Source organism: Pristiophorus japonicus, chromosome 16 (assembly GCF_044704955.1).
Source record: "Pristiophorus japonicus isolate sPriJap1 chromosome 16, sPriJap1.hap1, whole genome shotgun sequence".
Classification (NCBI taxonomy): domain Eukaryota; kingdom Metazoa; phylum Chordata; class Chondrichthyes; family Pristiophoridae; genus Pristiophorus; species Pristiophorus japonicus.
In genome coordinates, this window is record NC_091992.1 from 105,419,816 (window position 1) to 105,435,200 (window position 15,385).

Sequence of the window (15,385 nt, forward strand, 5' to 3'; positions counted from 1 at the left end):
TGACGTCTACCTGAGAAAGCAGACGGGTTTAACGACTCATCCGAAAGTCTTAGTAAGAAAGGCGAAGGAAGCATTGGAGTATTTTGTAGCACACATAACCTCAATCTCTAGCTGTAGGCCTTTCTTTAGCAATTGCTCTGGTATCAGAGCTTAAGTCACCTACGTATGTAAAACTTGACCTTGTCAAAGCTTCCTACCTCAGGAATGTCAAATGATGCTACACTGAGATCAACCTTGATGATTGTGCTATCTTCGACTGATGCTACAGCAGGCACCAGACAATGTGTAGCCATCAGCTATACATGATGCTGAATATTTGATTTTCATGTCTCTCTCCTTGAGGCTAGAACTGTTTAACATTCATACAATCGTTATTCCTGTAAATCTTGGCAACAGAGCCAGCCTACTAAAAACATAAGAAATAGGAGCAAGAATAGGCCATTCAGCCCCTCGAGCCTGCGTCACCATTCAATAAGATCATGGCTGATCTGATCTTGGCCTCAACTCCCCTTTCCTGCATGTTCCCCATAACCCTTGACTCCCCTGTGGTTCAAAATCTGTCTTTCTACACCTTGAATATATTCTCTCTGCGGTAGAGAATTTCAAAGTTTCACGACCCTCAGAGAAGCAATTCCTCCTCATCTCCATTTAAAATGGGTGACCCTTTATTCTAAAACTATGCCCCTTAGTTCTAGATACCCCCACGAGGGGATTATAGATAGGTTAAGTGAGTGGGCAAAAATTTGCAGAGCCCCCTCAAAATCTTACGTTTCAATAAGATCACCTCTCATTTTTCGAAACTCCTTTAAGTATAGGTCTAACCTGCTCAACCTTTCCTCATAAGACAACCCCTTCATCTCAGGAATCAATCGAGTGAACCTTCTCAACTGCCTCCAATACAAGTATATCCCTCTTAAATAAGGAGACCAAAACTGTACGCAGTATTCTAGGTGTGGTCTCGCCAATGCCCTGTACCGATGTAGCAAGACTTCCCTACTTTTATACTCTATCCCCCTTGCAATAAAGGCCAACATTCCATTTGCCTTCCTAATTACTTGCTCTACCTGCATGCTAACCTTTTGTGTTTCATGTACGAGGACCCCCAGATCCATCCCTCTCTACCGCAGCATTCTGTAGTCTCTTCATTTAAATAATTTGCTTTTTGATTCTTCCTACCAAAGTGGATAACCTCACATTTTCCCACATCATCATCCATCTGCCAAATTTTTGCCCACTCACTTAACCTATCTATAATCCCGTTGCCAACTCTTTGTATCCTTCTCACAACTCCCTTTCGCACCTATCTTTGTATCGTCAGGTAATTTGGCTACAGCACACTCGGTCCCTTCATCCAAATGACTAATATAGATTGTAAATAGTTGAGGCCCCAGCACTGATCCCTGTGGCACCCCACTAGTTACAGTTTGTGAACCTGAAAATGACCCATTTATCCTGACTCTGTTTTCTGTTAGTTAGCTAATCCTCGATCCATGCTAATATTTTACCCCCAACACTATGAGCTCTTGTGCAATAACCTTTTTATGTGTCACCTTATCGAATGCCTTTTGGAAATCCAAATGCACTACATCTACTGGTTCCCCTTGATCCACCTGCTCATTACATCCACTAAAAAGAACTCAAATAAATTTATCAAACATGATTTCCTTTTCATAAAACCATGTTGACTCTGCTCTATTGAATTATGATTTTCTAAATGTCCTGCTACTACTCCCTCAATAATGGACTCCAGCATTTTCCCAATTACATGTTAGGCTAACAGGCCTATAGTTTCTTGCTTTCTGTCTCCCTACATTCTTGAATAGGGGCATTACATTTGCGGTTTTCCAATCCGCTGGGACCTTTACAGAATCTAGGGAATTTTGGTAGATTGCAACCAATGTATCCACTATCTCTGCAGCCACTTCCTTTAAGACCCTAGGATGCAGGCCATCAAGTCCAGGGGACTTATCAGCCTTGAGTCCCATTAATTTGTTGTTTGCAGTTCCTCCTTTTTGCCTCTTGATTATCTACTAGTTAGATGCTTCCAGTGTCTGCTACCATGAAGACAGATATAAAAATTTGTTGAAAGTCTATGCCATGTCCTTGTTTCCCATTATTAATTCCCCAGTCTCACCCTCGAAGGGACCAATGTTTACTTTAGTTACTCTCTTCCTTTTTATATACTTGTAGAAGCTCTTACTGTCTTTTTATATTTCTTGCTAATTTACTCTCAATCTATTTTCTCCTTTTTTTTAAGTCATCCTTTGCTAGTTTCTAAAAATGTTCCCAATCTTCTGGCCTACCACCAATCTTCACAACATTGTATGCCTTCTCTTTCAATTTGATAACATCCTGAACTTCCTTAGCTAGCCACGGATGGTTCATCCTTCTCGTAGAGTCTTACTCACTGGAATATATCTTTGTTGAGTGTGATGAAATATCTGCTTATCTACCATCTTACCTTTTAATCTATTTTCCCAGTCCACTTTAGCCAACTCTCTCTTCATACCTTTGTAATAGCCTTTAAGTAAGTTTAAGATACTAGTTTCAGAGCCAAGTTTCTTACCCTCAAACTGAATGTGAAATTCTATCATGTTATGATCACTCTTCCCTCGAGGATCCTTTACTATGAGATATTTAATTAATCCTGTCTCATTACGCATTACCAGATCTAAAATAGATCCCTGGTTGGTTCCACAACGTATTGTTCTAAAACTGAGAATAAACTTTGATTCCATCTTTACAGCCATGTAAGAGCTCACCTCACATGTTGCAGATCTGTTTTGGGACTCTGTAGTAGCTAGAGGGACACATCCACTCCATTGTGCCTCCTCAATTTAGGCAATAGAGCAGCTTTATCGAGCGAGCCCATGCATTTGAGAGTTGGTTGAATTGGATGGCTATTGTGAATCTAAAGTAATTGATGAATACCAAGAATTTTCAGGAGGTAAATGAGAAAGGTGAAGGTCACAATCATGATTAATAATACCTGCATTGCTTGTTATCTAGGCTTTTATCTTTCAGAGAACTATCAAGTGGTCTTGTCACATTGGTGTATGAATAGCTGTTCTTCTGAGACTGGTGTGAAGTTTGACTGTTGGAGCAAGTGAAAATGTTCCCCTTTCCCTAGCACCAAAATACCCCATTGAAGAATATTAAAATGGAATTTTACAAATATGGTTTGAATTCTGTTGAATCTCTCTAGCAATGGAGGTAGTCCTCTATTCCACCTACAAAGTATGGTAAATCACTTATTATAGATCTGACATATGAAGTGCACAAAAAATTGTTCGATGAGTAATCAGCTGCAATACTGTCTGGTGATGAACAGAATGCTAGAATACATGATGAAAGCTGAAGCAATAATTGCTCAAAAAACTTTAATTTGTCTGAGCTAGTGATTAGTTGTAATTATCTATGAGCCATTGAAAACATTATCATGTTTCAAGAAGGATTATCGGTACCTAATACATGTGTTTTCAAACTGTAAGTCTCCCAGTTAACATCGTAAATAGAATGCAATTTATTAGTACTTAGAATATACTTAAATTTTAAAAATTACCCTTTTCTTTTTTTGCTTTTGAGATGTTTTTTTTAAAAGAACCTTAGAAATGCATGATGTACATTTTGTTGTAAATAATCCCATAATCACAGTTTATAAGAATTAGGAGCTGGAGTAGGCCATATGGCCCCGCCAGCCTGCTCTACCATTCAATATTGTCACTGACAGTTACGTCTGAATACATTTGCAGTCATGCACATTAGTTTTAAGGTTTTTTTTTGTATGTGTGAGAATACCAAATGAAATGTATATAATCATTAGCATGTATCTGGTGAAGTAGCTATGAATGCTGAACATAATCGGTCAGCTCCACAATTCAGGAAACTAGCCACATTTGTGATATCAGCTAGCTTTGTTTCCATTAAGGGAGCTATATAATTCTTGAAATAAAATTGCAGACAACTTTGCATAATAAAAATTGATACATATATCAGTTATTTAAAAGAAACACAATTAAATGACTGGTATGGCCTTGAGTGTCGTCTTGGTTCCAATTCTAATAGTGTGAGGTCTGAAACACAAAATTGTTCATCATGGTCATTTTAGTCAGCACTGCCACAAAGGTGGGCTTGTGTGGGTTGTGAAAAATGTCTCACTCGGTGCGGCACATCTCGAAACAGTAAATTTAATTCCTGAATCGTGTGAAAATGTTACCCATTCACGAGCACTGACACCTTTCACCTTGAAGAATACTAAAATGAATAACCCTGAAATGGCACCACATAATAGTAGTGTACAAATGCTTTGTTTTCATCTGAAATTCCTTTTTCCAACATTATAGTGAATGCATTAAACCATTTCAAATAAATGAAGATAACACTCCCACTAATGTAGTGGAGGGAGAAATTTCAGATGAACACATGAAATCTTTTATATGTTAGGAGCACGTGATGCAGTTTCATTACCAATCATTTTTAATGCGCCCATGGACAAGATGATCTCTCGAGCATTCAGAGGCAACCAACTTGATTGCTGTTTGTGAAACTCTATAAATTGCTTTAAAAAAAATTCTTGCTTTACCATAAATATTGAAGGATACTAAACGGAAGTAATGCCGAATTTGCATTACATTAAATACATCTATCTTTAGTTCTTTGTTCCTTTAAAACATGACGCAGAATTTCTACATTTATCATACCATTGTACTTAAAGGTTGCCACTGATCATTTAATCGAAGAATGGTCTGAGCCACTGTCTTCTCTATACTGTTCTATGATTGTCCAGTCGGAGTTTTCTCTCTCTCCCTAAAGAAATTGAGTACTCCACTACCTGAAGATTCATACGCACTCATCTGCCTGAAAGACAGGTTGCAAAGTGTGTATTAGAATATACGCTCTATTCTTTTGGTTGGAAGAGCAATGGTGTACCAGTGCTCATGGGCTGTCTCACGCTGTGATTTATTTAAAGTGTTGGTTATTGTATTTCACTGGTTGACTGACTGCATTAAGTCACATACATTTTGCTTTCTGGCCACACAAGATTCAAACTACTGTAAAATATTTTAACCTATTTTCTACTTGTATTGGAATTCCCAGTTCTTGAGCCGTTACTCCGCAGAATGTATCTATTGAACTTAAAATGATTTTTGTACTTTAGTGATTTGTACAGGAACATCCTGTATAACACCGGCTAAATATAAAACAAAAAAATAAACCGCATAAAAATGTCACAACGTGTTTGTTTCCACCATTTTATCAGTTGACTCCGACAAAATTATTTTACCTATTACTGTAAAAGATAGTTGTTTTGTCTTGGCATCTTGCCTTAAGCAATGTAATAAACAATATAATATAATCTTGTTCATATTTAGGCAAATACAATATAATTCCATCTGTTGCATCAAAGTTTTTTTCCTCAATTTTGGGATATCCCATATTTATCACTCGGTGCACTGCCGGTAAAACTGACAATGTGCCGTTGTATAATGGTTTTGAATACAGTGCAGTAACTCAGCATTGGCACCTGGTCATCACGTTAAATGGCAACTAGTCAAAGGCAGCGCTGTCACCCTTAAATAGTATTTAACATGTTCTTTCCTAGATTTTCAAAATCCAGCCTAACAGTTGCAAATCAAGCGATCTGTCAAACATAGAAGCCTATTTCTCTAGTGATTTGGATTTGTGAGATTTCCATGTATGAATTATTTATTGGTGTAAAAATCCAGTGTATAGATGTCTGGCACAAAGATTGCATCCATATTGCTAAATATTGCACATATTTTGAAGAACACATTCCCTATGTCACAACAGTAATTGCACTTTAAGGTAGTTCATTGTATGTGGAGTGCTTTACAATGTTTGAAAGATGTGATCAGGTGTATAAATGTAAGCTTTTTTTTTAAAACATGAGAAATGTTTCATTTTGAAAGCAGCTAATATTTACCCTATTCGTCTAGATTTTCCACCTATGAATGAGTGAAAATTCTAGCCCTGATAATCATCTTCGGAATGAGAGAAATGCAATTGTCAATTCAACAAAGTATACATCTAACTTTAGAATGCTCCTGAAACTTAAGATTCAGCGGACTGTTCATGTTTGTGTGTTCTTAATTACTTTGCCAGCAGCAGCAGTAACACCAATTAAGCTGAAAAAGGAGTGTTTTTTCCAAGTTGTTTTGGTTAACTGCACGTCACACATAGTAAAAAAACAACAAAGAATGGAGAAAATACTTCAAAAATCTCAGGTAAATATGAGAAGAAAAGTTTTAACTGTGTGAGCTGTAAACGTTCTATTCCAGAAATGGACAGTAAAACCCAATGCCCAATTGTCAACATCTGTAACAGTGAAGGAAATGCATATGTTATATATTACAAAAAAGAACCAGAAACTTGGAAACAAATACTATAAAAAGATGGCGATGTCAGTGTCTATAGCTAGCATTCTGCCATTCGTAAAAGGACCCAAGGATTCTTTAGGAATTTTGTTTGTAGTCAATACTGATGTCCTTAAACCTGTCGTAAGTAAATTCACTCCATTGCTGTAATTATGGAAAAGAACACTCATTGTATTCCTTATTCAAAACGTGTTCACAGTGAAGAAAAATAATTTAAAGTTAACCTTCCAAATAAAATCAAGTTGATAACAGTGAAGTTCTAGGCCATGGAAGGTGACACAGAAGCCACAAGTCATATCAGTGCTAGCTGAAACCAAAATGAAGCATTTATATCGATAATTGATGGTGGTATTGACTTATTCCTTTCTTTCACAGTACATGAGGTTAAAAGTCAGGTTCATTCACAGAAAATAATCCAGCTTGGGTGCCCAGGTACCTGAAGAAGAGGCCAAGTCATTCATTCAAATACAAGCTTCTTTGTTTGATATTGAATTGAGACTATTTATATTTTCTTTGTCATAATCATCGATTGAAAAACATCTCTTAGCCGGTCTTGTCAAAATGGGCTAATATTTACAAGCAATCAGAGAAAGAGACAATTAAGTCAGAGAGACTCAATAATCTGCCACATAAAAGGTGAACGTTCGGGGACCTCGTATCCATTGCAGTTTAGCACAGCAGATTCCTAACCTATTTTCCGGGGGGTGGGGTATATAAACCTGCTGCTGTTGTAAATCTAGTGCATCACATTCACTGTGGCCTGGTGCAAGAATTGAGATATTTTTCAACGCCTAATATATCGTCCGGCTGTCTTCCCAGTTGTGCTGTAGACCCTCTTAAAGACCAACAGTTGTTAGCCATGTGACCTATTTACTCATACTTAAACCATCTAATCCCCATGGAACTGCTCCTCTGTGTTTTGTTCAGTTAGATTGACCCTGCATAGACTGATTTGGAGGCAGCTCACCACATAGATGTTGTGAGGCTTTTGACTTCTCACTTGTGTGACCATTTCCTGCGCGATTGAGGCTAATTGCGTGTACTCTGGTTTCACACCAATCTCGTCAAAACATCTGGAACCACTTCCAGAAACCAATTCCTTAATATTAATTGACTTGCCCCTTATCAACTCTCATACTCTTCCTATCGAGCTATAATTTCCAAATTACATTAAGCTTTCGGATTAGTTATATTTACATCCCATATGAGGTGTGCCGTAACTTAAACATTTGCATCTATACTTCAAGTGCGAAATCATATTAGCACGCTTCACAGAGTCCTAGTCTGCACTGTCAATTCGATTCACGTGAAAATAGTGAGCGTTTTATCACGGAATGCTGATGTGAGCAATTTGGCTCGAAGTTTCTCGTTCCACTTAAGAAGAGCATTAAAAATAAATAGTAGGTTTACAATTATGGAGAGCTTTACTCTTACCCATGGAATATCGAAAACGACATTCAACATAAAACTGCCTGTTTTAATTTGGTCGCATTTGCCTGTTCTCTGCCATATCGCTGCTGACATAAACGTTGAGGAGCTCCATTGCCAGTGGCAGTACTATCCCCTTGGTCTCCTGCAGCAGATGGCACGGCTCGCTAACTGCTTCCCTGCTGAACCGCTGCCAGGTCGCTATGCCCGAGTCTGGAGGGACGATTGCGAGAACAAGGGCAGATGCAGTCGTCTGCCTCTTGTGCCATCTGATGTTCCTGGCATAGCTTTGTTCTTCATCTTCTTGAAATCCTGTGATGGAGGAGCATTCGAAGCAATCCCCGTAGCTTTCAAAGGACAGCTACAGAATAGCACTCTACCTTTAAGGGAACATTTTACTGAAAATCTGAAACAGAAACACAAAAAGTTGGAAACATACAGCAGACAATATAATAAAGAAAAAAATGCATTTATATATCGCCTCTCACGACAACCGGACGTCCCAAAGCGCTTTACAGCCAATGCCGTACTTTTGAAGTGTAGTCACTGTTTTGTAGGAAACACAAGCAATTTGAGCACAGCAAGCACCCACAAACAGCAATGTGCTAATGGCCAGATAATCTGTTTTATTGATATTGATGGAGGGATAAATATTGGCCAGGACACCGTGGATAACTCCTCTGCCCCTCCTCGAAAAAGTGCCTCGATATTGTACGATCCGCCTGAGAGGGCAGTCTGGGCCTCGGTTTAACATCGCATCTGAAAGACAGCACCTCTGACAGTGTAGCACTCCCTCAGCACTGCACTGGAGTGTCAGACTAGATTTTTGTGCTCAAGTGGGACCTGAACCCACAACCTTCTTGTCATGTATCTCACATTATTGTATATAACTGTATCTTACCATGCTATACATGACTGTAACCGGATATGACCTGTAACAATAAGCATACCTTACCACCAGGGGTGCACTTGCAGGAGACACTCCATACCTGTCCCACTGAGGTATATAAAGGGAGGTCTCAGGCAAGTGCAGCACTGGAGAGCTGGAATTAAAGGTGCAGGTCCTGAGTGACCTTGACTTGAGAATGAGTTTCGTGTAAGTCAGTACATTAAAGTCAGGACTTAATAGTGGCAACGAGTTACGGGATCACAGAATCCACAGAATGGCTACCAACAGCTCAGATGAGAAATACAATGCTGGAGACAATTGGGATGACTTTATAGAGAGGCTCCAGCAAAGCTTTGTGACCAAAGACTGGCTGGGCGATGATAAGGCAGACAAGAGAAGAGCCCATCTCTTGACCAGCTGTGGCTCGAAAACATACGCTTTAATGAAAGACCTGCTGGCACCCGAGAAACCAGCAAGCAAGTCATTTGAGGGGTTGAGCACACTGGTGAGAGACCACCTGAAGCCAGCAAGCAGCTTACACATGGCCAGACACAGTTCTACAATGATAGACGCTGTGTGGGTCAAAGCATACCCGACTTCGTGGCGGAACTTTGGAGGCTGGCTAGCTCATGTGAGTTCCCCAATGAACTAAGGACAGAAGTACTGAGAGACGTTTTTATTGAAGGAATAGGCCACGCAGGCATATTCCGAAAGCTTATAGGGGCTAAGAACTTGACTCTAGAGGCAGCAGCACTGGTCGCACAGATGTTCTTGGCAGGCGAAGAAGAAACGAGGCTGATCTATACTTCGGGTATGACAACCAACGAGGCACCGGAACAATGGGTTCACATTGTGAAACAAACCGCTACCCCCACACACAGACAAAGGCAGGAGAGAAGGCCTTCAACAGCAGACAGTGGCGCCAGAAGCAATCAAAATCAAGGGCCACATGAACAGCCGATCACACCTCATCAACCCACAATGCGAGCAATCAAAAACAGATTGAGAGAAGCTCAAGGGAGATCAGCCAGATGCAACTCATCCTTCGGAAACAATGGAAACGGTCTGTGTTAGAGATGTGGGGGAAGGCACTCAACCAGGGTGTGTCGATTTCAGCATGCTGTTTGCAGAAACTGCAACGACACAGGGCATCTGGCTCGCATGTGCAGAAAAACAGCAGCTCAGCTGGTATACGAATCGGAAGGGTCGGAAAGCGGACCAGAAGACAGTTGGAACAGTGCACAGGACGCCGACGTACAGCGGGTTAACATGATCAATATCCACTGTTCTTACACCAAGACGCCTCCAATTATGATGAGGGTTCTACTCAACAGGATACCCGTCAACATGGAACTGGACACGGGGGCCAGTCAATCCCTCATGAGCGTTCAACAATTTGAACAGCTGTGGCCGCACAAAAGCAACAGACCAAAACTCACAAAGATCGACATCAAACTAAGGACCTATACTAAAGAAATCGTCACAGTCCTTGGCAGCGCCATGCTCTCAGTCACACACAAAGGGACGGTGCACCGACTTTCCCTATGGATTGTCCTCGGGGATCTCCCAGCCCTGTTGGAGAGAAGTTGGCTAGCAGAACTTAATTGGAAATGGGATGATGTTCACACCATGTCGTCAGAGGAATGGACCTCCTGCTCAACAGTTCTAAGCCGTTTTGAACATCTCTTTCAGCCAGGTGTGGGCACCTTCAAAAGGGGCTAAAGTTAGAATCTACATCACACAGAAAGCCAGTCCGGTCCATCACAAGGCTAGAGCTGTGCCTTATGTGATGAGGGAAAAGATTGAAAACGAACTGGACCGGCTTCTGCGGGAAGGCATAATTTCTCCCATGGAATTCAGCGACTGGGCAAGCCCCATCATCCCCGTCATGAAGCCTGATGGATCCGTGCGAATCTGTGGGGATTACAAGTCTACCATAAACAGAGTCTCCCTACAGGACCAATACCCGCTGCCCAGAGCGGAGGACCGATTTGCCACGTTGGCTGGAGGAAAACTTTTCTTGAAACTTGACCTCACATCTGCGTATATGACGCAAGAACTGACGGAAGAGTCTAAGCTACTCACCACCATCAACACACATCAAGGCCTTTTTGTGTACAATCGATGCCCATTTGTACACAGCTGCTATATTCCAGCGCAACATGGAGCGTCTGCTCAAGTCCATCCCGGGGATGATTGTGTTTCAAGATGACATACTCATCACGGGCAGGGACACTGACTCTCATCTCCGCAATCTTGAGGAAGTACTAAGTCGATTGGATCAGGTAGGCCGAAGAGTTAAGAAATCCAAGTGTCTGTTTCTCACGCCTGAGGTTGAATTTTTGGGCAGATGGATTGCCGCTGATGGAATCCGCCCAACCGAATCCAAAATCGAAGCGATTCACCTGGCACCCAGGCCCCGGAATGTCTCGGAACTGCGCGCCTTTCTCGGGCTACTCAATTACTTTGGGAACTTTATGCAGAACTTGAGCACGCTGCTGGAGCCTCTCCACGTGCTACTCAGAAAGGGGTGTGATTGGTTTTGGGGGGATGCCCAAGAACGCGCCTTCAATAAGGCATGCAACCTTCTATGTTCCAAGAGTGTTTTAGCCTTTTTTGACCCAAGTAAAAAGTTAGTCCTTACGTGTGATGCGTCAGCGTACGGGGTCGGGTGCATTTTACAGCACATCAATGATGCGGGTAAATTGCAGCCCGTTGCTTATGCCTCCAGGTCACTTTCGCGGGCGGAGCGCGGGTACGGTATGGTTGAGAAGGAGGCGCTCGCTTGCGTGTACAGTGTCAAAAAGATGCACCAATACCTTTTCGGAGCCAAGTTTGCGTTAGAAACCGACCACAAAACCCTCATGTCCCTGCTATCCGAGTGCAAGGCAATCAACGCCAACGCCTCGGCGCGCATTCAGCAGTGGGCACTCATGCTGGCGGCTTACGACTACACGATAAGGCACAGACCAGGCACTGACAACTGTGCAGACGCGCTTAGCAGGCTACCCCTGGCGACCACAGAAGGGTCCGACGAACAGGACTGTGAGATGGTCATGGCAATCAATGCCTTTGAATCCACAGGTTCGTCCATGACAGCTCGCCAAATCAGAGCCTGGACGACCAGCGACCCCACGTTATCTCCAGTTAAAAGATACGTTTTAACCGGTGACTGGGCAGAGGCTCGCGATGCCTGCCCCGAGGAGGTCAAACCCTTCCATAGGCGCATGCATGAACTCTCACTACAGGCAGACTGCCTGATGTGGGGCAGCCGAGTAGTTATGCCCTTATGAGGCAGGGAGGCGTTTGTCTGGGAGCTCCATCGCGAGCACCCGGGGATCGTCCTTATGAAGGCCATAGCCAGATCTCATGTCTGGTGGCCTGGCATTGACGCGGATTTTAAGCTCTGCGTCCATCGGTGCATCATTTGTGCCCAACTCAGTAATGCCTCCAGGCAGGCCCCCCTAAGCCCCTGGCCTTGGCCCACCAAACCGTAGTCGTGGGTGCATGTAGACTATGCGGGCCCATTCATGGGCAAAATGTTTCTTGTAGTCACTGATGCATTTTCAAAATGGATCGAGTGCACCATTTTAAACTCGAGCACCACCTCCACCACTGTGGAAAGCCTGAGAACCACATTTGCAATGCACGGCATTCCTGACATATTGGTCAGTGAAAATGGTCCGTGCTTCACCAGCGCAGAATGTCACGATTTTATAGTTGACCACGGTATGAATCACGTTAAGACGGCACCTTTCAAGCCGGCCTCCAATGGCCAGGCGGAGCGAGCAGTGCAGATCATTAAACAAGGCATGCTCAGAATCCAAGGTCCCATGCTGCAGAGCCGCCTGTCGCGACTGCTGCTGGCATACAGATCTCGTCCACATTCGTTGACTGGGGTTCTCCCCACGCAACTATTGATGAAACGAACCTTAAAGACCAGGCTCTCATTAATCCTCCCAGACATGCATGAAATTGTTGAGGCTAAGCATCAAAAGCTAACTGAGTACCATGACCGAAATTCGAGGCGGAGGTGGAATGAGATCGGGGACAAAGTGTTTGTGCTAAACTATGCCCGCGGTCCCAAATGGCTTGCAGGGACAGTAACAGACAAAGAGGGAAACAGGCTACTGGTTGTACAAATGGATAATGGCCAAACCTGCCGGAGGCATGGAGGCCAAGTAAAAACTAGATTCACTGATAACACTGAAGAACCAGAGGCAGACTACAATGTGGAACTCACACCACACCTGGTGGACAGACAGGTGGAACAACCTGAGGAAAGGGCAGTCTCAGCAGACAGCTTAGGCGAGATACCAGCAATCACACCGAATGAAACAGACCCAGGCAAGATACCAGCAATCACACCGAATGAAAAACAGGCACCAAGGCAAACAACTGAACCACAACTAAGACGCTGCACGCGCGAGCGCAGACCACCTGAGAGACTGAATCTATAAAGGCAATAAGACCTTGGGGGAGGGTGATGTCATGTGTCTCACATTACTGTATATAACTATCTTACTATGCTATACATGACTGTAAGTGGATATGACCTGTAACAATAAGCATACCTTACCACCAGGGGTGCACTTGCAGGAGACACTCCATACCTGTCCCACTGAGGTATATAAAGGGAGGTCTCAGGCAAGTGCAGCACTGCAGAGCTGGAATTAAAGGTGCAGGTCCTGAGTGACCGTCAGCATGTGTCTCGTGTAAGTCAGTACATTCGAGTCAGGACTTAACACTTCTAACTCTGAGACCAGGGTGCTACCATCTGAGCCACAGTTGACACACTTTCTTCATAACTGAACAAGCACATTAATAAAAGAGGAAAGGAGGAGAAAACATTCGTGGAAACATCGTTAACAGATCATTTCCATCAAGTAATAGAAAGAAGCATTAAAACATTAAATAAAAGTGCACTGTCTGGCCTACTTAATATGATGTCCAGTTTGACTGAACCAGCTGCCAAGATTCAATCGCACCGACAATGCCTCCCTATCAACCAAAAACAAAGTAGCAAACAAGCTTGTTAATTGAGATTAATGTTTGTCCATCTCTTCCTGCTCCATGAAGGTGCCAGAAACCGTTAGGGAGTTATAGTCCGAGCAGACCATTCTCTGTAACGGAACATAGGATACCATGTTTTGGATGTAAAATGTGCAAATGTTGAAAAATCAGGAAAGACCTTAATTGTATCCATGAAGGAACCCCAGACAAAGACACACTTTCGGCGTGAGAACAATGGAGTCAACGAGAGGGGCGGGCAGGCGGATGGCCAATGATGTTTGAGGCAGCGGTGCATTTAAATACCAGTGTGGAGGGCGGGCTGAAGGAAATGACGATCAGTTTCCAAATCCGATTCATCTTGACATGTCATCTGTGATTTAGACCAGCAGCTTTAGCCGTCGGCAGAGCTACTTAAACGCAGTTGCGGGCGAAATACGTTCACTTTGGTGCTCAGCTATTTCAGAAAAAAAAGATGGAGGTGGCTGTGGATGCTTACTTGGTCGTGCCGCTGCTCTTCACTGTGCTGGCTGTTCTTATCGCCTCTCTGTATTTGAAATTCCGACCTTCCGACGCCAGCGCTAAGGACGAGGCGCCCAGTTGTAAAGTTGCCGAGAGCAGTGCGGCAGAGGAGCCGGCCGGCGATGCCGGGGAAGAAGCCAAGCATCCCGAGGATGGGAGCGAGGAGAGGGCGGAGAAGAGCGTCGACGAGCCGGGGAAAGCTAAAGGCAAGGTGACGGTGGAGGAGCTGGGGGCTGAAGAGAGCAAACTCCAGAGCGAAGACCCCAACCAGAAGTCCGAGAAGGAGCTCGCATCGCCAGAGAAGAGCCCCCAAACTAGCGAGGCGAAGCAGGAGCCCAGTCACCCCGAGGAGAAGCTTAAAAAGGTAAAAGAATCCGATCACTTGTGTTGCAAATGGTCTTCGGGCTGCAGCACGGAATATTACGGACTGTGTGTCTGTGTCATTCTGCAGTTATTTAGCAAGGTGACGTGGAGCAGGAATCCAGATGTGGCCAAGTCTCCAGTACCGGTTCAAGATTTTGTTTAATAAATGTAACGCTGCGGTTTCAGGCAGGCTGAGCAACAACTGGTGTTGGGAAGGTGCGGGCTGGGTGTCACTGGGGCGGAGAGGCTGGGCTGCGCCACTGCTGCATTGGAGACCTGCCTGGCACCACATCCAACTCCCGATCAATAGATCTTCTGCCGCACTCTCCCACGCCTCGGCACATTCCCCACTACACGCCCTCCGCCACTTTCTAAGCTCTCAAGAACTGTTTCTCTTTCTTCCCCCCGCCGCCGCCGCAGAGAGATGGTCAATATTCAACCTGCGAGCATTGTCTCAATCACTGATATTTACATTTTTAATCGACAGCACTTTAATATATAAAACTTCTGCAGGAGACTTGACTGCAAGCGATTACTTTTTTTTGGGGGGATGGGGGAGTTAACTACACCAGTCTGTATTCTGGCTGCAAATGCCTCGTTTGCCAAATTGCACCGAGACAAAAATGGTCCGAGCGGTGGAGTGGCTGTGAGCTCGCAGTCTGGTCTGCCACACCCGGCTGCTCCGAATCTCAGTGCTGTCCTGGCCATGCAGCAGGTGGAACGGGACCAAGATCCTCTTTCCCCCTCCCCCCATCTCCGGGAACTGGGGACAGTTCAC

The 15,385-nt window shown here is 43.6% G+C and overlaps 1 protein-coding gene across 6 annotated transcripts in view; it reads left to right on the top strand.

Moving 5' to 3' along the window:
- Nucleotides 1–14,067: 14,067 nt before the first annotated feature.
- Nucleotides 14,068–15,385, top strand: part of LOC139226697 (matrix-remodeling-associated protein 7-like) — a 137,625-nt gene continuing 136,307 nt past the window's right edge. For 3 of the 6 annotated variants that reach the window (XM_070857648.1, XM_070857651.1, XM_070857649.1), the window contains exon 1: nucleotides 14,070–14,608. In XM_070857648.1, the coding sequence (XP_070713749.1) occupies nucleotides 14,198–14,608 (411 nt within the window). In that variant the 5' untranslated portion in view covers nucleotides 14,070–14,197. Of the gene's footprint in view, nucleotides 14,609–15,385 lie in introns of all 6 variants that reach the window. The other 3 variants (XM_070857652.1, XM_070857650.1, XM_070857647.1) reach the window with 2 other exon arrangements.